Source organism: Cavia porcellus, unplaced genomic scaffold (genome assembly GCF_034190915.1).
Source record: "Cavia porcellus strain 051 isolate PalLab524CR breed Dunkin Hartley unplaced genomic scaffold, mCavPor4.1 scaffold_5, whole genome shotgun sequence".
NCBI classification, from domain to species: Eukaryota; Metazoa; Chordata; class Mammalia; order Rodentia; family Caviidae; genus Cavia; species Cavia porcellus.
Genome location: NW_026947488.1, coordinates 98292520 through 98316639, shown reverse-complemented (window position 1 = coordinate 98316639; position 24120 = coordinate 98292520). Strand labels below are relative to the sequence as shown.

The window sequence follows — 24120 nt, the reverse complement described above, 5'->3', positions numbered from 1 at the left end:
ACAGGCTGAGGTTGTCTTCAGGTTGTTGCAGTCAAAGCTCCAGGTTTGGTGACAGCAGGAAGAAGCAGCTGAGAGACGTGGCTGTGGAAACTGAAGGAAAGGCTGGCGAAGCTTCCAGATACAGTGGCTGGGGGCTGGGGATTTAGCTCAGCGGGCATAAGCGCCTGCCTTGCAAGCAGGCAGTCGTGAGTTCCATCCCCGGTACCGATAAAAAGGAAAAAGACAAAATAAATAAATAAATAAAATTTAGGCAGATACAGTGGCTGTGCTGAAGTTGGTGGGACAAGTGATGTCCAGGTGAATGAAAAGCAAGGCAGGGTCGCAGATGCCCTCAGTGCGACCAGGGCAGCTGTGGAAGAAGGCATGGTGCTGGGGGAGGGGGATGCCCTGCTTTGGGGCATTCCCACCCTGAATGCCTTAACTTCTGCTAACAAAGATCAAAAAATTGGTAGAGAAATTTTTTTAAAAACCCCCTGATCATCCCTGCAATGACCACTGTGAAGGATGTGGGTGTGGAAGGGTTTTTGACAGCTGAGAAAATCCCACAGAGCTGGTCCACAGTTGTCTAGGATGCTGTCCTCAGAGACTTTGTAAATATGGTAGAAAACAGTCACTGATCCAATGAAGGTCATGAGAGCCGCTCTGCTGGATGCTGCAGGGGAGGCTTCTCTGTTACCAATGGCAGAAGTTGTGGTCACAGAAATCCCTAAGGAGGAGGAGGACCCTGCCATGGGTGCCATGGGTGGGATGGGTGGCAGGCTGGGCAGTGGCATGTCCCAGCCTAGAATAGCACTTGGCCCTGGCTCATGAACTGTGACAGGGAGCACACACAGGGTCCTCCCCAGCAACTGCAGGGAGCTCAGGTGAAGGAAACGTAGGTAAGCTGGCTGAGGTAAGGAAGCACATGCTCACCATTGCTGATTTCAGTTCCAACACATAGAATGGTTTGCTGCTGCACTGTACTCACCAACGGATAATTTATTTTGTGTTTTTTGAATCCAAAAACATTTGTACATTCCTGAAACTGGGTGCCAGAGCCACAGACCAGCGGAGTGCCTTCAACTTAAATCCCAGACGCATTTCTACCACTATTCTGTTAGGATTCTAGCGCTTGCTGCCACAGAGAAGTTCAGAAGCAGCCCTTCCGTGCTGAGGAAAAACAGTAGTATACAAAATAGGGAAGATCCAGTATGTGACGATCTCTGTGTAACAAAATCTGTTTAAAGTTAAAAAGAAAAGGCAGCATACACATGTGTTTAGTACAGGTTTGATGTAGCCTAGAGCATTTATAAAGAAACAAAGACCCAAAGTCAGTTAGAGTTGGACATTTATACAGTGAATGGAACAAAAAGTCATAAACTGTGGAACAATCACAAGACAAGTGGCTTGGAGAAGAGCAATTATGTGGGTGAAGAAGTGACTGGAAAGATAAGAGCCTAGGGAAGAACTATTTGCACAGATTCCCTTCGACCTTGACTTCCTGTCCTTGAGGATGATGATGATGATCTCTTGGTGCTGGGCAGGGAATTCCACCTTCGGCCTCCATGGTACGGAAGGAAGATTCCAGCGGTTTTCTCGCATCTGCTGTCTTTCAATTGCTTCCCTCCCACCAGTACTCAATAGGCCCCCGAGTGGCATATTTTGGGGTGTGATGTTACATCCTTCAGGACTAAAATGCAAGTAGAGTTCAGTAGATAAGCATTTTTAATTTTCAGATTAAGGAATTAAGACTTTCCCAATAATCAAAGCAAACCAAAGGTTGTTGAGGAATAAATAGCGTAGTAAGTAGTTAACACTTTTAGTTATCAGTGGTGGACAGCGGACTGCATCCGTGTAACACGACAACGGGCCACATGTCCTTTGGCCAGAGACTGACCATTCCTGCTGGGCTCTGAATCTTCAACCAGCGTCTGAAACCACAGCAAACACCGGGCAACACTGCCACCTTCTGGGTATTTGAGAACTGGGTGATTTCAACTACTGCTCAATCTCAGCATTAGAAGCTGTAATGAAGAGACACAACAGAAAGATCTAAACAAAACTATAAAGGGGTATAAACAAATTTCAACTGACTTAATGATAGTTTTATCCTTTGACTCATAAGGCTGTTATTAAGTTGTAAGTTACACTTGAACTCTGGCAAGGCTACAATTTAGGAATTGTTGTTCTTTTTAAATCCTATTTTTATTCTTTGTGTGCCGTCAAATCACCAGGACTGAATCAAAAATTATAAATGAAATGTGCTTTGCTGTAGGAGAGGACCAGAAGATCCCGCAATTCTACGTTCGAACTGTGTACACATGTAGCTAATTTAAAGGAATCTTAAATTGATTTAATTAAATTAACTTAAATCTTAATTTAAAGGAAAAGGCATTTATTTCACTCTTGCTCTGGGGAAAGGGTCCCCTTTTCCTTGGTTAGCCTAGAACAGATAATCTAAGGCTGACAAGCAGTAAAATGATGTTTGCATGAAGCTGTTATTATTTTATCAGGAAGAGAGAAAAAACAGGAAAGGTATATGAGAAAAGCAAGTAATTCTCATAACTCAAAAACTAAAACACTGACTGTAAAATACTCCAACTGCAACTATGGAAAAATGCAGCCTTGGAGCGGGGCCAGGGGTCTAATCGTGAATCTGCTGACAGAGTCTTTGTTGTCTGTCACGTCAGGGTGAATTCCAGGCAGTGCAAGCATCTGTGCTTCCTCTGTGGTACCCCGAAGTCTCTTTCTGTGCGAGGTCAGGAGGCACAGTCTGCTCCCAGAAAGGGAATCCTATTCCTCATCAAACACTTGCACAGTTTTTACAGGAGATTGGAAATGGTTCTTCACTTTGCCCTGCAGGACAATCACCAGCCCAGATGGAACCTGGTTCTCATGGGCTGGAGGGTACCTCTCCTTCCGGTACCTCGTCTCTGTCTTCTTCTCCTCCTCATCTCTGCTTTCATCCTCTCCAGCATTTTACTCCTTTCTCACCCCTGTGGGTTTTGGTTCATTCCCTGGGTCAATCTGGAGCAGAGGGGAACAGAGACAAGAATTCACGTTCCTCCAATGTGGCCCTAAAGAGAAAAAGTCCAGCTTCCCAAGCTTGTCCCTCTCTACAGCTCTTGTTCTGTGTTCTAATACAGATAAAAGCAATAACTTGTGTCCCTGTAAGTAAAATTTTACAGCCGCCTGTTCCCTTAACATCCTGATATGCCCAAGCAAGGCCACCAAGATCCAAAACCCTCACAGCTTGACAAATGACCTTTGTTCTCCTTCTGCTCACCCACAAGTCCTGGCCAAAGAGCAACCCCCTGGACCAAATATGTAAATGCTGGGGCCTGACCTTTGTCCATCACTGAGCCATTTTGGACACGATAAGGCTGAGCTGAGCTTGTGCACACCTAAACCCTTGACATAAAATCCTCCTGCTTCCCTGCTGGTCTCTCTGAGCTCTTGAATTCTGCAACAACACAGGGAGAAACAAAGAACAGTGGTCCTCTGAGGCCTGTCGTCAGAGTAGAACCCTGAAAAGACCAACAAGATCTTCCTTGCTGGCAGTCACCATCTTCAAGCACACCAATGAGTTCTTTTCCTGCCTATGTAAATGGGCTCCCAAGGAGCAGAGGCAGGATGGCACCCCAGGAGTGGCAGGATTGGAGCCCAGGAGAGGAAGAAGCTGAGACCTGGAGTTCTTTTGGGGTGGGTGCAAATGTGGACCCAACAACAACATCAAGGAAGACAATGACTCTGCCTCCACTCTCTCCTCAGGCTGGCTTCTTCCCCTCGGGAGCATCCAGCGGGCCTCTAGACCTGTAATTTTTTTTTTTTATTTTAAAGAGATTAAGACAAAAGAGGACATAACAAAGCAGATCAGATCAGAACAATGCAAACCACACAGCATTTCACCACAAGACAACCCATAATTAACAGTAACTACCATAGTGTCTCTTTCTTTGAAATAGTTGAGCATAGCTTCATATACAATAGTATCAAGCAAAACAAAACAGTATAAAACCATTCAAGAAAATGAAAGCATTATAGGGCTTTCAGAACCAAATTTGTATAGGGAGGTTTTATTTCAAAAGGATGGAAGCTTTCCCCATCCTATCTCACAGGGCCTCTGAGCAAACACCACATTTGTATTCAGTTGCTGAAAATAATAGTCATGGTCTGCACCAAAAAGGGAAAGCCAAGCCTTCTGATCAGGAACCCTGCAGTCCAGAGAGACTTTGCAGCTGTAATTTCTTCTGTGTGTTCCGCTGTGGTGCGTGGACAGAGGGAAACAAACCATCCGTGAGTTTAAGTCAGATTTATTTTAATGGCGAGGCAGTTGCTGATAGGGCGCCTAGGAGAGTTAAAGTGAGGTACAGGTACAGAAAAGCACAACACTCTCATATTTGTTGTCTAACGATGATTGTGTCTTAAGTTGTGCCTTAAGTCACATGTGGGAGATGAGAGCTATGTGCACCAGATTCCAAAACATTGGTCCTATTAACTCTTTGGCAGAGAAAGTGAGAAAGTCTGTGTAACAGAGATAAAAACTCAGCCCATCACACAACGTAGGAATACAGTTTGGTTTTTTTCCCCCTTCAAAATTAGACCCACAGCAGGAACTAAGCATATCCCAAATGTTCTAGAATGAACTATCACCTCATAGCAGAAGTTTTCCATGCTGGTAGCCCTACAGAATTCTAAGCTCACAGGACTTAATAAACTACCAAAGTCAAAGTTCAATCTCAGACCAATTAAATCAGAGTTTCAAAGTGGTAACTGGGTACTGCATGCCTGTAATACTAGCACTCAAGAGGCTGAGGCAGGAGGATCACAATGAGTTCAAGGTCAGTTTGAATTTATACAGTGACACTTTGAGTCAAGACAAAACAAAACAAAATGAAACAAAACAAAGTGGAAACCAGGGAAATAACATTTTAAACATTTCCTTGGGTAATGTGTAGCCTGTGCTGAAAATGAGACACACTTTGGGGCAATAGAAGCAGATTTTTCATTCTCATTTTCTTTTCATCTACATTAATTCATAGCAGCAAAATTTGCTAGCTATACTTGAACAATTGTCTCAATTTGAATTTTGAATAAATAATTTTAATCCTTGATGGAATAATATACAATTGATCCTAGAAGTTTCATGAAATGATGTAATTTTTGTATATTCCTATAGAATAATTTACATGCTGGGAAAATCTCTTTATTAACCATATTAGCAAATGCTAAGTATTTCACTGATTTTAACTGGATCCTTTTGTGCAATTAATTTTCTAGGCCGTATTGGTAATTCATGGTCTAATTTCACGTAGGCAATACTAAAGGCTACTGAGTATGCCTGAAGGTATTATAGGACTACAATCAAAGAATGTTATGGTTGGTGCATTGTGTCAACCTGAGCAATTTAGAAGTTTAACAGAGAGACTCCTTAGGGAGTCAGGGTTCTTACTTTGTAAATATCCTCACCTGCGTAGGAGGGGAGGCAAATCTTGTGAGGGCTACACCCAACCTGAAAGGGTGCAGGGGGTGGCTTGTGTACAATATGAGAGAGAAAAAGAGGCTTGTTCCCCCCTTTTGTTCTGGCTGTTGCCTTGAACTCTTGCATCTCTGCTGTGCTACCCTGCCTCGGAACCAGCTGATTATGAATTGAAACCTCCACAAACTGTAAGCTAAATAAACCTTTCCTTGCTTTGCTTCAGGCGTCAGGTATTTCATATAAGCAACAAGAGAAAAGTAACCAAGACAAAGAGCCTACTTTCTTCTATTATGAAATAAGGAAAATTTATTCATTAGTTGAACTGAGAAATCCAAAATACTATACAATTAAAAATTATATTCACACACTGTCTGAGGATCTGTATATGTGGATTTATTGGTGAGCACATAGATAGAGCTACTTAGAAGGGTATCCCTAGTCCCATGTATTAAATAAGACTGACACTGGATTTTCTCTCATGAAACAATGGAGAAGGGGGTGCCTTTTGGTACAAGGAGATTCTCTTCATGGTTGTCAATTCCATGCAAAGGGAGGAGAGGAAGGGCAAGTTCATGTCTATTCACTGTCATCAGAGAAACAGAGCCCTGTGCACCCACCCAGCTGTACAGAAGATGGGAAATGCAATCTGCATCTGGAAGCCAGGTGTCCAGCTGAAACCAAATGCTTCCCCACCCTCTGTGAGAGCCCACACTGTCCCTTGGGTGCTGATGTTGGGCCTCCATCTACACTGATATGGGTCACACCTACCCATAGAAGTAGAATTGGTCAGCCTCTTGGGATTAACTCTGCTCCTCTTTCTGACATGAAAATGTCTCTTCTCTTTCTCAGTGGAACTTTTCCAGTCTTTTTGCTCACACAGCACTTGAACCTTGTTCTTATATATGATCTACACATCCTTATGTGTTTGGGTGGGACATACAATGTGCCTTGTGATAAAGAAGCCAAAAATGCAAGATACACTCTCTATGTTTCCTTGCAACTAGAGCCTAGATACTTAGTATAAGCTCTGCTTTAAATTCAGAATTGAGAGCTGGCTGTACAATGAAGCTGGGTTCTTGGAGAGCCCTGGCAGCAGTGAGAGGTGATCAGTTTCCTAGGGGAGCTGGCTTTACCTGTGTGATTGACAGCATCTGGAGTTATTGCCAGAGGGTCATTAGTTCCAGCCATGTATTGAGTGCTGAATAAGAGTGCCATTAAATTCCAGGCTGAAGTTGCTGCACATTAAGCCATGTTTTTTTAAAGGCTTCAGCACAAACTCATTTTTTAGGAAACCAGTTCACTACAGTTTCGCTAACATCATCGTGGAATTTTTTAAACCTTCAGCAGCAATCTTGGCGCTCTGATATATGTCTTTCTGGGGAAATTTTGGCAGAAGTAAGAAAAATTTATTCCTCCACTGAATATGATTAACTCAGAATAATGCCATTAGGAACACAAGTTGTCAGAGATGCTTTGAGGGTTTTTAGGCATGGAGAGTAAGGAGACAATACAGCATTTGCCTGACTTACATTTTGAGACGGGAAGGGCCTACTTGTCAATGCTGCTCCTGTGCTTAAAATTTTCAGGGGCTCAGCACTGAAGCGAAGTGGAATCCAGTCTCAGCCACTTCTATAAGTTTGAACAAGCATGATTAACTTATTTTTTTCTGTATATTTCCTCTCTTTATTTTTTTACAAATATATTTAAAAGTCATGAAGAGTTTGTAATATCGATCTTAAAGATATTTGTGCTGTGTATAATATATAACGTGTGAGAAGCTAGCATTCAGCAAAACAAACACCATCCCTCTCACTCCAGCATTGAGAGCCTTCACATGGGGTCCCAACCCACATTTTTGGTCTCTCTTCTTACCATTCTTCTCCTCTTTCCTCTCTTCCAATGGTTCCATATTTTTAAAATCAGAAATTAACATGACATAAACAACCCTATAGTTCCTTCCATGTTCCTGCAGCCTAGAATGTGTTGGCCCCACGCCCCGCTCTGATCTATCTCACTTTCCCCACACCTCTCCACACCCTCACAGGCTGCTGACTTCCCTCCAGGGAGAAATGCAGCACCGGTCATATCACTGCCCTGGCCATCTAGCACAGGGGCTACCTTTTGTCTCTCTTACAGGTGACATATAGGTCAGATTTCATTCATTCTCATGTTTGCCCATTGCCTGGCTCGTAAGATGTGCTCTATGAATATTTGGATTAATCACTGAGTAAGCAACATGAGTTAAGAAACCACCATTTGTATTTATTTGGGACCAACAAAGAAGTAGCCACTGCTCTGGGAATAGTAAAGACTGTCACCTAAAACTGACAATGCCATGAAGATCTACACAAATATGGAAACTCATCTGGAGGAAATGGAATGACCGCCTGGCAGGGAGAGTCTACAGAAACCAATCTGACACTACCCGGCTTTGAAAGAATGTAAAGAAGGGTGGGTTCCCTCTAGCAAGTTTAGAAAAATAAAGGCCCCTGAATGCAATCAAGGCGCTGTCAGATCATTTCAGAGCACTTTCGGGGGAGGGTGCTGGGCTCCGCCGTGTCTGCACCCTCTCTAAGGTTTCTTGGGGAGCTTCATAGCTGTGTCATTTTGTTTCAGCCTGGTGGTATTTAGCACCAAGTTGGTTTCCTCTGTTCCATTATGCTTCCCACATAGCCTTTCACTCTTGTTCTTTCCTGTTATGATTAAAAATTCGTTACCAATTACAACATCTTCCCAAATGGAACTGTAAAGACTCCGATGAGGAACTACAGCAAGAAATTTCTGAATATTTAAAGCTGAAGACCAAGTTCAGCCGGCTTGCCTTTAAGTCACATTTCTAGACCACTTTTGTTTGCAAGGTGCACCAGTGTCCATACCTGGTGCATTAAAAGGGTTGACAGAATTTAAAAGAAAATCCAACCTCCTACCTCTGACTTACAGAACTTCTGTCATGAGCATTGCTGAGATATTCTTATTGTTCTCTTTCAAAAGTTGTGAGTTAACGTGCATAAGGAGTTATAAGACTTAGAAACAATGGCTGACAGCACACATGAGCTCATGAGTCTGGAGTCATTAGATTTTGGTTGTAATGATCAGAGACTCATCCAGGTGACCTCAGCATGGGCGGGTGTGTTGTGAAGACACTATGGCACTTAAGAGGAAGAAACATCACAGGTATCTTGAAGGCCTGGTTGGCAATAGGAAGGTAAAGGTCCAAGCATTGGGCAGGAAGATTATCACTTTGCCCCTCAGGTTCTGGAAGGCAGATAATCCAGTCTGTGCTTCACACAATGGGGTGGAGCCCTCTCTCCTTTTATGCCTTTCTGTACATTCTTTCCTTTTCTTGTTCTAACCTGTTGGCCTCTCTTTCCCTAAATGTCTACATTTCCAGGAAGGCACAGTCAGATTGGACTTCCAGCCATCATGGCTCACATTCAGACAGAGCCTTGGCAACCTGCCTCCCTGGTCCCTGCTGACCCGGCCACGCCGACAGCCCTGGGTCTGGGTTGGTCCCAGCCACTCTCCTGTTGTGAGATGGGACATCTGTGTCATTAGGATGTAGTCGCCTGTGCCTCAAGAGATCCAAACAAGGACAGTTTGCCTCACAAACGAGATGTGAGCTGGTAGAAACCTACAGGTTAGTGGAACCAGGTAAATAACGTGAAGAACCATGGAATCCAAATGTAGGTACATGGATGGGCTTGGTCAGAACCTCCTGAGAGCCTTCTGAAAATACAGACTTCTGCGTCTCACACCAGATTTGCTAAATTAAAATCCCAGAGGGAAAGGCTACACACACACACACACACACACACACACACACACTCATACACACTGTTTAAAAATCTCAGGTAAACAGAGCTCTAACCTCATGAGGAAGCAGACAGGCAGGTGAGGAATGCAAAGCGTCAGATTAACTCAGTAAAAATGTAGGGGAACTCCAATGTGCCCTCGTAAAAAAGGAAAAGCACATTGGTATAAAAAAATGATGAAGTGAAATAGACTTCTTCATGGAATTAAAAATGTGAGGAATATGTTTTCCTGTAGCTTCTAGGATACACACAAGTGAACCCAAGATTGGCAAACACCAACGTCAAATTCAAATATCACAAATTGTTGGCATACTTCATTTTTTCTCACTTATAACAGGTATATTTAGTGAAATATCACAACTAACACACAAAATAAATTTTTCAAAATGCTGAGTTACAAATAACATTTCCACAAAATGATTTATGGATCCTTTTCCTTTTGATGGGCAAAAGCTAATGAACTATTTGATAATGTTTTAAAGAAAGAGTTACCTATCATGAGTGTAGCCTAATAATACCACCAAAACAAATAAGCACACATTTCTTCTGGATATTATTCTTTATTACAAAACAAATATTTTATGTTGAGGTAACATTTCAAATGGTATTTAATAAAATTCATTGGTTCTTATATACAGAACTTTGCAACAAGTGAAGAGAGACCAGAGAACATTTTCCTGGCATTGCACATAAACCAATTTTAGAAAACATGGTGCTAATATTTCTGTAAGTAAAGGAGAATTTCTTTCTCTGCTGTCTCCTCCCCAGTCCTCTTACCATCACCAATGAGGCTGCTGTCATGGGAGCTCCACAAAAAAGTAACACTAAGTAAGATACATTAATTGGAAAAAAAGTGTTTTGTTTATCCAAAACACCTCATTGTGCCAATTCAAGTGCCATTAAAGTAAGTATTTCATCATGTGAGAGAGCCTACTGTTTATCTCCAGAGTAGATAGAATTTTCCTGCCTTCAAAGGAGAAATGCTCCTCCATCCTCCAGTTCCAGCCGTTTCTCCACCGTGTCCCACTAACTCTGGGGAAAGTTGGTCACCTCTTTCTGTCCTCCCACATGCTTCATTCCTGTCTTCCCCTTGGCCTTCACCACATGGATTGTAATGATTCCTGCTGTCCTCTATGCCGCTCTTTAACTCTGTGTCACTCTAGAACCTCCTCAGCAGCAAGAAGTGAGTTTAAAGCTTTGCTGTGTCCCTAGCACCTTGTACCATGCCTGGTGTACCCCAGAACTCCAGCAACCATCTGTCGGGTTCATGAGCTCAGAGCTCTTTCAGCAGCAGAGCAGTGAGGCACCTCTCTCCCTGCTTCCAAACTCATAGAATATACCCTGGTATACGCCCCCCCCCCACATTATTTGAACTTCTACAGAACGGTGCCGCTCTCGGAACCCTGCGGTATCCAGCAATTCCTTTCAGAAAGTAATAACTGGTCTTTCAGATCAAAATGTCAATAAATTACAGTTATGTTAATTTCCCTGTCCTCAAGCCCAGGACCCCTTTCTGTGAGAGCATGTCTTAGGGCAGCAGACGCTAGTAGCCATCCTGGCAGTCATTGTCATCTTGGTCCCCAATGGGCTTGTTGTGGTACAAGTCCACCGTCAGTTTCCTGCTCTCAGCCTCCATGTTTTTGGGCAGCCAGTCCTCCTCGCTGCTGGAGGTGCTCTCCGTGGAGTTGCTGTCCTCTTTTGACCAGCTGGCATCCTGAGAATTGCTGTCGGTGTCTTCCCTGGATGAGCTCTCCTGGCTCTGACTCTCTGTGGATGTGCTCCAGGACTGCAGGTCCTCCTGGCTAGAGCTATGGTCATCCTCAGAGGACTCCTGACTTTCCTCTGAGAGCCTGAGGCTCTCGTTGGACTCACTGTCAGCTTGCTGCTCTCTGGATTCGCTCTCGGAGCTGGAAAAGGTATTCAAGCTGTCCTCCTCACTGGAATCACTGTCTGGCTGGCTGGTGGCATCTGGGTTGTCACCCCTGGACTCAGCGGCCATCACCTCCTCCTGGGACTCACTGCTACTCTCCTGGGATGGGGTGTCCACCTCCTGGCTGGACTCACTGCTGGTGTCCTGCTCATCCTCATCCTCATGGGACTGACTCTCACTGGTGTCCTCTTGAGAGTCACTCTTGCTGTCTTCCTGGCCTGGGCTGTCCTCTTGGGAGTCAGTGCTGTCTGTGAGGTCACTCCTGAGGTCTTCAACCGTGTTGCTATCCTCCAGATCATCTCTGTCGTCTTCCTCAGAAATGCGAGATTTCCTGAAAAACTTCCTACTGGGAGACCCCACTGACTGTTTGTCACCTGAGTCCTGAGTGCCCTCCTGCTTAAGGACCCCTTGTGATTCCTTGGATTTGACACTGGTACTGTCCATTCTGGAGCTGCCTCCCTCCCTCCTGGTGCTGTCTGGATCATCATTCTGCATTCCGTTGTCATGAAACTCCAAGCCAGTCCCATGGCTGCTGTCCCCCTCACTGTCACCTCCCTCCCAGTGCTCTTCACTCTTACTGTCTACCCCATCTTCACCATCAAGTTCCCTGCTATCGCTGGCCAGATGTTCAGTGCTGTCCTCTCGGGAGGCACTGTCTTCTCTGGACTGTGTGGTATCAGCAGAATCCTCCCCACTGTCCAGTCTGGAGATGCCACCTTCTCGATCCTTTCTGGGCCCCAGACTATTGTCCTCATCACCAAAGGTGTCATCTCCACTGTCGTCCTCATCATCTTCCTTATCATCTCCTTCTCTCCCTGCGCTCCTAGCCAGACCACCAGCTGGTCTAGACACGTAGTGGTCATCATCAGAGGTCAAGTCTTCCGCAGTCTCCGGGCTGTCACTGAGGTCTTCATTTGCCTGGAGTTTGGGATACACAGACAGGGTCAGTGCCCCTGGGGCTGATATTCTGGGAGTCATCTAGGGCTTTCCCAGGCTCTTTCTGCTTACTCTTCCTGATTCCCACCTCTAACCCAGTCAGTGGTTCTGCTCAGTAACATCTCTGCCAGAGTTCTGCAGGAAGGGGGAGCAGTGAGGGGCCCACCAGCCACTCCCTCCTGATCACACTGAGGAACTGCTACCTCCCCTGAAGACTTGGGGAAGAGCAAGGCCACCCTACAGTGTCTTCACAGCAGAGCGACCCCCCATTCCGTGTTTGGAAATGTCTACACTGACAAATCTTTAGTAAACAGGGGTAAATGAGCTTCATCTTCCAGCTCAGGCTCTGCATAGAATGCAACGTGGACCAAGAAAACTTCAAAGAGAAACCACATCCTGAAATCCTTGGCGCCCCCACAGGGTACAGATTGGTCAAAGGGGTAGCACCATGTAGGGGAGGGTCTCAGGGGTAGAGCATGGCTCAGCATGCAGGAGGCCCTAGTTTTAATTTATAGCCCATGTTAAAAAAAACCTAAGAAAATAATGACATACAGTATAGTCTTCTTACAAAAAATGTTCTAATATTTTTTTTGTAACAGCATAAGCTAGCTAGGTCTGCCATCCTCACACCAGATCCACCAAAGGAGCTATTTTAAAGAGATACTGAGGGTTTCCATCCTGCTCCTCTCCTCTCCAATGGTATTCTCAACCTGGAGGTGCACCCCAGGGCCAGCAGGCACCTCACATTGGCAGAATAGTCCTTCTGAGGGCTGGGGATGTAGCTTAGTGATAGAGCACTTGCCTGTTATATGCCCCAGCATTGCAAGAAAACAATAGAAAAGTATAGTTTTCTTGTCTGCACTGAACTGATCTAGTTCTAAAATTATCATTTGAGGTAGCTCCTGAGTGAGCTGTGACTTTTCTTAGTCCATGCCATGTGTATGTGTGTGTGTGTGTGTGTGTGTGTGTGTGTGTGTGTGTGTGTGTGTGTAAGTGCATGCATGTGTACTAGGAGGACCATCAGAGGCTACAGTGACAAAAATAGTAATTTTTATTATTACCATGATAATTTTCTCATCCAATTATAAAAATAGAATGGACAGCATGTCCACATCTCAACTCTGCTCCCTCATTTCCCCTTTTTATTTTATGGGACAGTTTAGGCAACATAACCAGTGGTTAGAAAATATTATATTTAGAAATGGTGCCAGGTAATTTAATCCACCATCATTTCCTTCAATTCCTAAATAGCCAGAAAGTTAAGAAGGCTTAATTACCTGTTCCTCTGAGCTAACTTTACTTTCTTGTGATGACTCATTCCCCTGAAAGATTAAAAAAAAATGTTTATTTCCCTTTTAGTAATTCCTCAGCAGGAAAGCAAAGAATATGATATACATCAACAGCTGGAGTCTGCATGCGCTACTTTCAAAGTGGGAAAAGGTGCTGAAAAGGGTATCAAAGTCAGTTCAGGACAAAGATAAACACATAATTACCACAGATGGTGTTGGCGATGAAACCAGATGACCCTGTAAAAAAGGAAGAAAAACATGACATTTTCATAGATTATGTCACTGTAAATACAAAGAAAGACCTCAGTGCCTTTTAAATGTTTGTTTCATATTTTACATTTATCTGAGCTATAATATAGTCTTACAGTAAAATGACTAAACATTGAAGATATGAGGAAAAGCCTGAAAAGATCTCAGAATATGAAAGCTCTAAAAGATATCATCTCTCTGATATGACACAAAAATACCTGTGTACTTTCACTGAAAGTGGTTATTCTTACAACCTAGAGGAAATACAACAGACTGACACCATCAGAGCTCAGAGTCCAGATTAAAGTCTCAGGAAACTCGGTTTTGGCTTCAGTCTGTAAAGCCAGCTCAATGGAAGTTGATGTTCCGGGAAACCCGTGGGGCCCAGAGAAGCCAGAAGTGTCCCTTTGTCCATGTGAAGGTTGCAATTCACGCCACCTGTCAGTTTCTTACTCATAAATTAAGAAAAACAGATGCCATTATGTGCCACAGGCAAGACTGCCAGAAGAACCAATTAAATTCTATAACATATTTGAGCACCATTCGATGTGATGAGAACAAAGTAGACCATCTATTTCTAGGATATCTGCTTTATAAAATTCAACAGACAAAGCAGGATTAAGAGAGCCGTGAAACCTTTCCTGAATCACCGAACAGCATCAATAGTAAACACAAACACTAACTCCGAATTTTAACTACATAGTTACAGCTCTGATTTATTCACTTCCCTTACTCTCCCAAGAACTGTGCCCTTTCCCTGCAACCCACTACGTCCTCTCCCCTCGCCCTGGAGTGGAGCAAGGTCCTGGATGTGACCCAGGCACAGAGCGGAGCAGGGGAGCTGCCACCAACCTTCCTTCCACAAGCTGCTCAGCAGCAAGGGCTCCGGGGTCAGAAAAGGGATCTGTCATCACCTGTCATCACCTGTCTCCACCCTCATGCGGCAGGTGGCACAATGGCAGGCTGTGCTCCAGCAGCTATTCTGGCAAGAATATTCTGGAACAGGGCAAGACATTGCTTTGTTTCTTTTTTTTTTTTTTTTTTTTTTTTTTTTGTCTTTTTCTTTTTTATTGTTACCAGGGATCGAACTCATGACCACACACTTGCAAGACAGGTGCTTATGCCGCTGAGCTAAATCCCCAGCCCCAACATTGGTTTGTTTCTCATTCCAGGGTCAGACTAGGGAGACAGTGTGTCTGTGCGTCTCTGCTTAGACGGGATCATCTGTAGTAGCTGCTTTTAAATTACCCAGCCTAAGAGTCCTTCTGCTGAAAACTCATGACACATCCCGCAATGTCTCTTCTAGCCCGAGGAGGGCAGGACCCTACCCCAGACCTCTGACATTAACTAGTCACCATGAAAGGCTCGGGGTCGAGCTGTATCACATGTGCAGGAAAGCAAAATAGTGAACAAAATGCTTCAAGTTTGGCTCGAGATTTAAACTCTCACTTCAGATGCCAACCATGAGAATCCACAGACTTCTTAAGATGGAGCCTCCTACCTGAGAGCAAACGGTCAACTCAGTAAGAATGGACACTTGGCAGTCACAAGGATGAAATTCAAAGTCTGGCTCTAACACTTACTGACCATGTAACACAGACAGACTAGGGTCTGCTCTGTGCCTCAGTTTTTCATCTGCAAAATGGGAATAAAATATACCATCTAATCCATTAGGTTGTTGTGCAGATGAGAAATTTAATACATATAAAGCACTCAGGCTGTGTTATGTGAGTTCCTGAGTGCTAATAGCTATTGTGTTATCGAGGGGTCAACACTAAACAAACATTACGCCCTTCCCCAAACTCCAACATCCTCTCATATGACTTCCTTTTCTCACCTGCCAGGATCTCACTTCCTCCCTATGGGACATCACCTGTTGAAACAGAATTCAAGTCCAAATCTCTCATGGCCAGTCTCGATTCATTGACCTCCACTTTTGCACTACTATAAACATCCACTACTAGAAAAGAGCTAAAAGAAAGCATGCTTCCATGCCAAATTATACTACCATGTCGAAATTGCAGTATTTTCTTACACGAAATGAGAAACTGTAGGGTAGGCTGTAAATATGCTCCTACAGCCTATCAGGGTCCCATTTCTAAAGGACTCAGCCATGCTGCACTCATCAAATATGAAAAGGTCATATTTCCACTCACCGTCCATTCCTCAGAGCTCTCAGATGCCGTGTCCTGATACCTGGCCACCTGGAAAATTTAGCACACATGGTCAGTGCACGGGAAGGCAGCAGTTACTCCTGTGTTACACTCTTAGCAGCGGTCGTGAGTAACATGGGGCCTCGCTAAAACCCAGACTGTTAGGAGGCTGAGGCAGGACCAAGGCTTTCTGACTCTAACTGGCTCCTGATCATTGTTGACTCTGTGGCCCGGGGTGACACTCGGAGAACCCCTCCTCGTGAAGAGAAAAGTGAGAGTCGCAACTATACAAATGGCAACGGAACAGAACAAGAGTAGTTTGGGCATTTTGAAGAAAACAAGCTTCTTGAGAAAGGACCACAGTCAAGCCTCCGGTTACAAATGCTTGGGTTTACAAGCAATTTTGTTTGCAAACAAAAGCATTTGGCAAGATTGTGCTTCCTTTTGCAGACTGCACTGGGCGACAAACATGACCACAGCTGTCTCCCCCAGGCAAACCTAGACATCATCATCTTCTCCCAAATCATGAAACAAGTTAAGGTCCCGAGGTACACTGTATTTTCACAAGGCTGGAATATGCACACCCGCTTAGGTTCCCAGTCAACAAAAACTGTGTAGTTTAAACCACAGGAGGTTTCTACTGTGTGTGGGACCCTGACCTGCTACTTACTGGGAGGGCACAGGCCAGACCCCAGAGAAGCGCGAGCAGGATGACAGTCTTCATCACTGAGTGTGATGCCTCTACCTGCAGTGAAGACCACAGATGTGTTACCTCAGGTTGGAGAGATCAAAGGTTTGACTTTTAAGCTTCTTCCTGTTAAAAATTATTAAAACACCCAATTGATGAATGAATGGATAGAGAAAATGTCCCTTATCTGTGCAGCAGATTATTATTCAGCCGTAAAAAAGAACTAGGCATTGGCAGGGGTTACAAACTAGAGAAGCTTTGAAAACATTATGGTACGTGAAAGAAGCCAAGCACAAAGACTATATTCATATGAGCCCAGTCATATGCCATGTCTGAAACGTGCAAATGCACAGAGCTGCAGGGTAAGCTGGTGACCACGCAGGGCTTAGAAAGATGAGGGCTGAGTGGTGGTGAGGAGGTACAGGGTTTCTTTTAAAGGGAATGCAAATGTCCTAAACACAGTGGTGGAGGACATTGTACTTTTTCGTGATTTTACTAAATGCTATTATATTCCAAAGATGAGAAGTATGTGGAATTTAACTTGTATCTCAATAAAGCCACTTTCAAAATAAATGAAAGTAGCTTTCATTTCATTTCAAAGGTCACTGCTATGACATAAACTGGAGACTTCCACTGAGGTCCTCTATGAACACTCCCTCAGTAACACACCAAATACAGTGAGTGGGGGGAAAGGGAAGGGGCAGGGGAACTTCTGGCCATTCACTTTTATGATAGCCCCAAGCTTGGTGTGGAAGTGAAGCCTAACCAGTCTACTCCCCCCTACATGTTACACTTATTAACACCGTTACACTTATATAACACCATCGTTGATGGGCATGGGTATCTGTACACATACATACACACACAAACCGCCTTTGAATCACACTCATAACTGCAAAATAGTATCAATACAAAATTAATTGGTTTCGCACGTTTTTCTTCATGTTATGGCTGTAGAAAGCTCTCACCACGTACTGTAACACATGTAGTCATAAATTATACACGACTTTGCTAAATTCTCCTAAGTGTCATTCACACCCCTGAAGGATCAAGGGAAAATTAGAGATTTGGGATACACTTGTGAATCATGCGGAAAGAAACACTCCAAATCAAACTTCAGTTTGTTTGTTTTTCTGGAAGGTTTTTCTTCATTTCACACTTCAAGAACTGGTGGTTTCAACACAATTTGTTCTGTATCTAAATGTAGACCTAGTGACGCTAATTTGAAAGTTATCAAAGTGACTTAAAAGACAACCATCTGCCCTACATCCTGGAGTCTTTATTAGTGATCTAGTGTAATTGTCCAATGGATTTCCATATATTTTACAAAATATTCTTCAAATGCATTTCAAGCTTTACATTTGCTGACTTCTTTAAATATTAAATGTATGCTCCTAATGATGAAATTTAAGCCAAAGTTTCTCTGTCCTGGCTGTACATTAGTATTAGCTTCACCTGGAAAAAAAAATTTTAAAATACCAATGCACAAATTTCACCCCAGAATAATAAATTAATTTACTGAGAATAGGAATATGTGTGATTTTAAAATGCTTCATGTTATTTTAATGTTTGATCTAAGAAGTAGGAAAATGTTGCTGAATGTGGTGAATAATATCTGGAACACTGGGCCCAGAAAGTCATCTAATCTAATCTCAGTTTTCTCATTTATTCAAGAAAATAATAAAAAAAAACTGAAGACAAAGGAACTAAAAAGTTTTCTCACATCTACCTTCCTGCAGCTTAAATGGCCAAACATAACCTCTTACCCCATAAACACTGTTTTTTCCCAGTGCAGCTCCATTTCCTTCTATCACTTTCTGTATTCCAAATGAACATGCTGCATATCGACCTTTATGCTTTAATATTATTTTAATTTTTTTAATCCTTTGCCTATTATCAACTAAGAAGAACATACAAGGGGCTGAGGATTTAGCTCAGCGGCATAAGCGCCTGCCTTGTAAGTGTGTGATTGTGAGTTCGATCCCTGGTACCAATAAAAAAGAAAAAGACAAAAAAAAAAAAAAAAAAAGAAGAAGAAGAAGAAGAGCATACAAAAATGCTGAGCTTCAAATTCAAAGGATATTACTTCTTTTATTCTCATTAAACATACTTTAAGTTCTTGGAAGCATTCTTAAAGGAGGTAAAATTTTCCCAAATATGATGTACCCAAAGTAACTCCTTGGGGATAGGTTCAGCGCCTACAGCCCAAGTGAGAGTTAGGCAGCTCACCGTCATAACTGTTCAAGTGAAATTTCAGTGGAATGATGGTCTCGTGGTGCTTTGACGACTAGCAAAGATTCAGATCAAAGACAGCTGAATTGTCTTGTACTTTCTTTAGCTCTTCTGTTATCTAACAAATTAAAACCAAGGGCATGCCACTGTAAATTACTCTACTCCAATGGCTGTTGTGATTTTTTGCTAGGGAACTGCATGCTTCCAATTTTCAAGTCTCTCAGACATGGAATATTGTGACCCATGGGAGATGCACCAGCTTGCTCAGGCTCCTCACAATGCCATTTAACACCCTAACCTAAACCAATAATTTCCCCAGGTAGAAGTTTGGTAAACAAAAATGAGACATATCCTACAGGCTGAAGAGGGCTGATATTACTTCCAAAAGAATATAATCTCCTCTTAAGCATTAGATAAAACCATATTTTTAAACCCTATGTTAGGTTTCCAATCAGTATTTTTATAAAAATAAAGACACTCTTGTGAAGTGTATTTCCCAGTGAGAGCACCAGACTTTTCTAAACTGTTTAGCTACTGTGTTAAAGAGAATAGAAGCAGAGATGCACTGGTCTTATTCTGAATAATAAATTAACGAATAAGCTACAAGCTTGAAAAATGAGGTGTCCACAATCCCAGCTCTTCTTTGTTGACTGATCAGTGTCATCTACATGCTGTCGCTCTCTGAGAGGAGGAGGGGACAGAAATCAACAACCCTAACTTCAGTTGCACCTGCTGGAAACGTGGTGCATTGGAAATGTTCACCTTTTCTCAGTTGCTTTCCCAGAGTAGAAAAGATTCAAATGGATCTGAAGCAAGGAATTGTGGTTCGAGTCTTAGGTATAGACCAAACTTCTTCAGGTGCCCAAGTGAGGAAATGTTTTCTGGAATTCCTCAAAGATAAGATTTACCTGTAAAGTATTGAGATTTTCTCTTGTGTAAACTGAAATAGACGAGATAAACCAAGGGAAGAAAATCAAAGTTTGAAAAATCCTAGGCTCTCTCTTTTACCTTTGGAAAATATCTTGGTATTTTAATTTTCTTGTTTTTGTTTCAATATTATTATCCTCACATATACTAGTGAATAATATATTCATTTACTAGCAGCTAACAAATATTTTCAGAGAACAGTGAATATGCCAGCTCCTGGTCTAAGTGCTATTCGAGCTGAACAGAAAGTAATAGTAATAATAATGATCAATGGCCAATAAAAATGATAATAAGCCAGCATCCCAAAAGCAGATTTGTCAGCAACTCGATTAACCAAAATCTGCTAGAATTTGTTTCATTATTATTCTTTGAAAATAAAGTGGGATTTGACCAAGATGTGAAGGTTATCAGCAATTCAAAGACCCTAAGTAATGAGATTCTGTTTTTTTTCTATTGTTACTGTCTTGAGGTTGATCACAATCAATCCAATATTACATGCCTCAGCCACAGTGAAATGACTCCCAGATGTCCCAAATACAGACAGGGAAGAGCTCAAAGCATCTGAAGCACATTGATCCACCTCAATATTTGGTGGTCAATGAGTAGACTGCTGCCCTATAGAAAACTCTTCATCCACGACCTTTAATCAGCAATGTTAAAGTAGAATGATGATCTGTGTGATCCTGGATTACACAGAAAGCTTGGTCAATCAGAAGTTACAGCTTCCATAGAGGAAAGACACTTAAAGAATTGCTACCGCACATGGGATCTGGTGGATGCCACAGGAATGCTGGCTGACCATAACGCTTATGCTGTCGTGCTGATATGGATGAGGAAGTGGAAGAAACAGCAAGTAAAAATACAAATTGTAAGTTATACACACACTACTACACCTTCTACACTAGCAAACTGCTAAGAGATCACACTGAGCATTTGTTGAATTCCAACTATTAAAGGCATCATGCTATGGTGAGCTCCCAACTCACCAATAAGAACACACTGTAGGGGGCTGGGGATTTAGCTCAGCGGCATAAGCGCCTGTCTTGCAAGCTCACAGTCATGAGTTCGATCCTTGGTACTGATTTAAAAAAAAAAAAGAAGAAGAACACACTGTAACCATCACACCCTGGTTCATTTCCGTGATCTTAGTGGCTTCTCTCAATTATTGTTCAGTTCATAATGAATGCTACTCAGTGCTCTCCAAATGAATCATATTAAGTACTTTTCAGTTTAACAGGTTGTATTTTGAAAATCCTACCAATTTGATTAGAGCCACTTCATCTTCATAGTTAGAAACATTAAATGTAGACATTTATTTGCTTTGCTAATTAAAGCTAAACTTCAGATTGCCCTTCTATCAGCCCCTGGTTCAGTAAATTCCCTTTCTGCAAAGATCTAATTTAAGCATTACCAAGAAAAGCAACTGACTAGCGATTTAACGTGTCACTTGGCATGTCAATTTAATATCATTTTTCACTGTGGCATCAACAACAGGAACAGAAGTATGAATCAGTGTACCCCTCTTTTCTGTATATTGTAGTATGCACATTTAATATTTTCAAATAGCATAGTAAAAGTCATTGAAAATTATATGATAAAATTGTCTTACCTTCTCAAATTCCCAGAGACTTGTTTCTAAAAAGATCAGGTTCAGGTTCTCACAGAAGAGTCTCAGCCAAGACACCCTTGTGTTGCTGGTCTGAGCACTTCCCTGATGGTGCAGGAATTTAAACCCTGCCATAGCTCTTCAGAGCCAATCAGCCTTCGCCAGGGGCTGACTGACATCACAGGTGTCCCTGGGACCCCGTACACCCACACTTCCTCCAGCTGGCAGGGCCAGGTTTTCCCTAAAAAGCTCTTGTGGTTCCCAAATGACTAGACTAGTTTCCATTAAATTGAAGATCTTCCAAAAAGCTTTATTTTGATTGCTAAATATATGTCATTCACATCACATCCATGGATGATGAACATTATAAAAAATGACAATGTCTTCCGCCCACAAGCAGATCCCAGAAGGATGGGAAAAGGGCAGTCGGGGATGGATGGAGAGGTTCCTGTCAGTGTACACTGCCAGGTAGTACATGAGTGAAGCTTCTAAAACACTAGCTTTTCTTAAACTGTTAGTGTTCAGAATATGAATTTGTGTCTTGTCTTCCTTCTCTTAGCAAACTCTATTATTATGCTCCTTTTCTCAGACTTGCTTTCCCTACACATGCAAAGACCTCAAATTCTTACTAATTTAAAAAAGCACATACTTAATGCTATGGTTACTGAAAATGTTGAAGTTCTTTACTTAACTAATTTTTGTTTTTATCAAAAAATATATATCAATATATCACATATTTATATAATTGCTCTGTTCTGGTTCTGAATTATACTCCCTGGTGGTCTCAAGACCTTGACTGATGTCTGTCTTAGATGAACCTTATAATCTTATATTGGAGAGAATTCTGGGAAGATTTAGGTGGAGGGCATTACAGGACATACATATGTTTTTATCAAAAAATGTATATCAATATATATTTATATCATATATTTACCTATTTCCACCCCCAGATACTGATCACATTTTTGTGACTCTTTGAAATAAGAGTTGGATTAAGTGAAGTCAGTTTTCAGAGCCTGGCTGCCATCCTCAGGATCGTAATTACATGGATAAGACAATGTTTACCAGCAGCCCTCAGGAAGTGGACTGAGGCTGTTATAGGCATCTGGCAGGGGCACTGGCACCTCCCCAGGAGGATGCTGAAGTCACAGTAAGATTACCACCAAACAAACATTTAAAGAATATAAGCCACAGCCTTTTAATTTCCTCAAGAGTAGGAAGATTTGCTTTGTTTGCTGCAATCTTCCCACTACCCTAGTAGCTAGGACAGTTACTGGGTCATAATAAGCACTCAGTAACTACTTTTTGAATGACTGGATGGATTGGTCTGAAAATGAACCGAGTTTTTAGCTTATGTGTGGTACACATATGACTTCCACTCACCTGTCCAAAATGTGTCTGTTCAGAATTTCAGTTCTTACTCCTAACAACCTACATCTAGAAAATGATGGTGTCAAATTTTCCAGGAAATGAATGTCAAATACACGGGTAATTAGCTTAGTCAGTGTGAACAGTGGACTCACATTGGGGAAGGAGGCAGAAAACGAGAGGCCCGGAGTCCGTTTTCAGACAGGGGTCATTAGAAGGCCACAGCTCATATGGGGAAGCTGTAAATGTCCTCTGCTCTGTGCTGGTTCTGAATTACACCGCCTGATGGTCTCTAGACCTTGACTGATGTCTGTCTTAGATGAACCCCATAATCTTATGTTGGAGTGAATTCTGGGAAGATTTGGGTGGAGAGCATTACAGTACATTGTTTGAGACCTCTGCAAATTCCCACACAAAAACAGGAGCATTTAGACAACAAACTTTAAAACTACGGACAGCATTTATAACTAGGTGTTTTACTTACCTTGTGTCTTAGTACATGCATGCAGTTATATGAAAAACCACGTGGGTACCTTGTATCATGAAACAGTGAGCTTGTGTAAGTTTCTCACAGGAGAATCTGAAGTCACCTGGGCCACACTGGCGGGGACACGCCCAATGGTTCCCTCGCAGGGCTGTCAGAAGCTCAGCAGGGTCTGGTACTCTGGGCACTTCATTTCTTTACAGGGCCTCGGCTTAATACTCAGCCTTCTTACAAAATGGTGACTGGGTCCAAGGACTCCCCAGATTGTCACCCTCTCCATATTCTATCGGCCAGTTAGTCAGTGGGTCCCCCAGATTTAGAAGAGGAAATCGTCTTCACCTCTCAGTGTGAGAGTTGGTGTGCATTATAGAGAGCAGGAGAAATGCCGAGGTCATGTTTGGAGATTAGTTAAATTCACCCAGCGTGTCCATTACATGCATAAACCCCAGACAACTGCTACAAGACCGCCAATATCTGTGGGGGAGAAGCAGAGTGAAGGAATGGATAGCTGATGGGTCCGAAGACAAGAGAACCCCAACGTGGCCAGTGGGCGCTGCTGGTCTGTATCAGTGGCACATGCTGATGTCTGAGGGACCTGGAGTAGACGGGCTTCTGTGCAGTCACAAAGCTAACCCTGCACAGGCCTGCCTTCCAGGACAGGTGCACAGAGAGGACCAGCTCTGGGAGTAGGATGACAATAGGGTAGGCACAAGTAAGGGTGACAGAAGAGCAAGCACCCAGGAGATCTTCAGAAGAGAGCTGTTGTACTTTTAATACAGCATGAAAACAGTGGAAGGAAAAGATATGAGACACCAGGAAGCTGTGCTGAACTGTGAGCTCCCAACACTACAGGAAACCCAGTTTCATATAAAGCAGAACAAAAGCAAACAAAGCAAAATAAAACACTGAAGAGTCTCATGGAAGCAGAATAATAGTCTGATAGACAACAAAAGATATAATTAAAGGATAAATTAAAAGCATACTCAGA

General features: G+C 42.7%; 1 protein-coding gene across 1 annotated transcript; it reads right to left on the bottom strand.

Annotated features, from left to right (window-relative positions):
- Positions 1-9822: 9822 nt before the first annotated feature.
- On the bottom strand, positions 9823-21359 carry Dmp1 (dentin matrix acidic phosphoprotein 1). The gene is made up of 6 exons (XM_003469364.3): positions 21284-21359; positions 16498-16572; positions 15831-15878; positions 13630-13662; positions 13414-13458; positions 9823-12118 (listed from the first exon to the last, which is right to left on the bottom strand). The coding sequence occupies exons 2-6, from the start codon at positions 16549-16551 to the stop codon at positions 10814-10816; spliced, it is 1485 nt and encodes a 494-aa protein (XP_003469412.1). The 5' UTR covers positions 16552-16572; positions 21284-21359; the 3' UTR covers positions 9823-10813.
- Positions 21360-24120: the final 2761 nt, after the last annotated feature.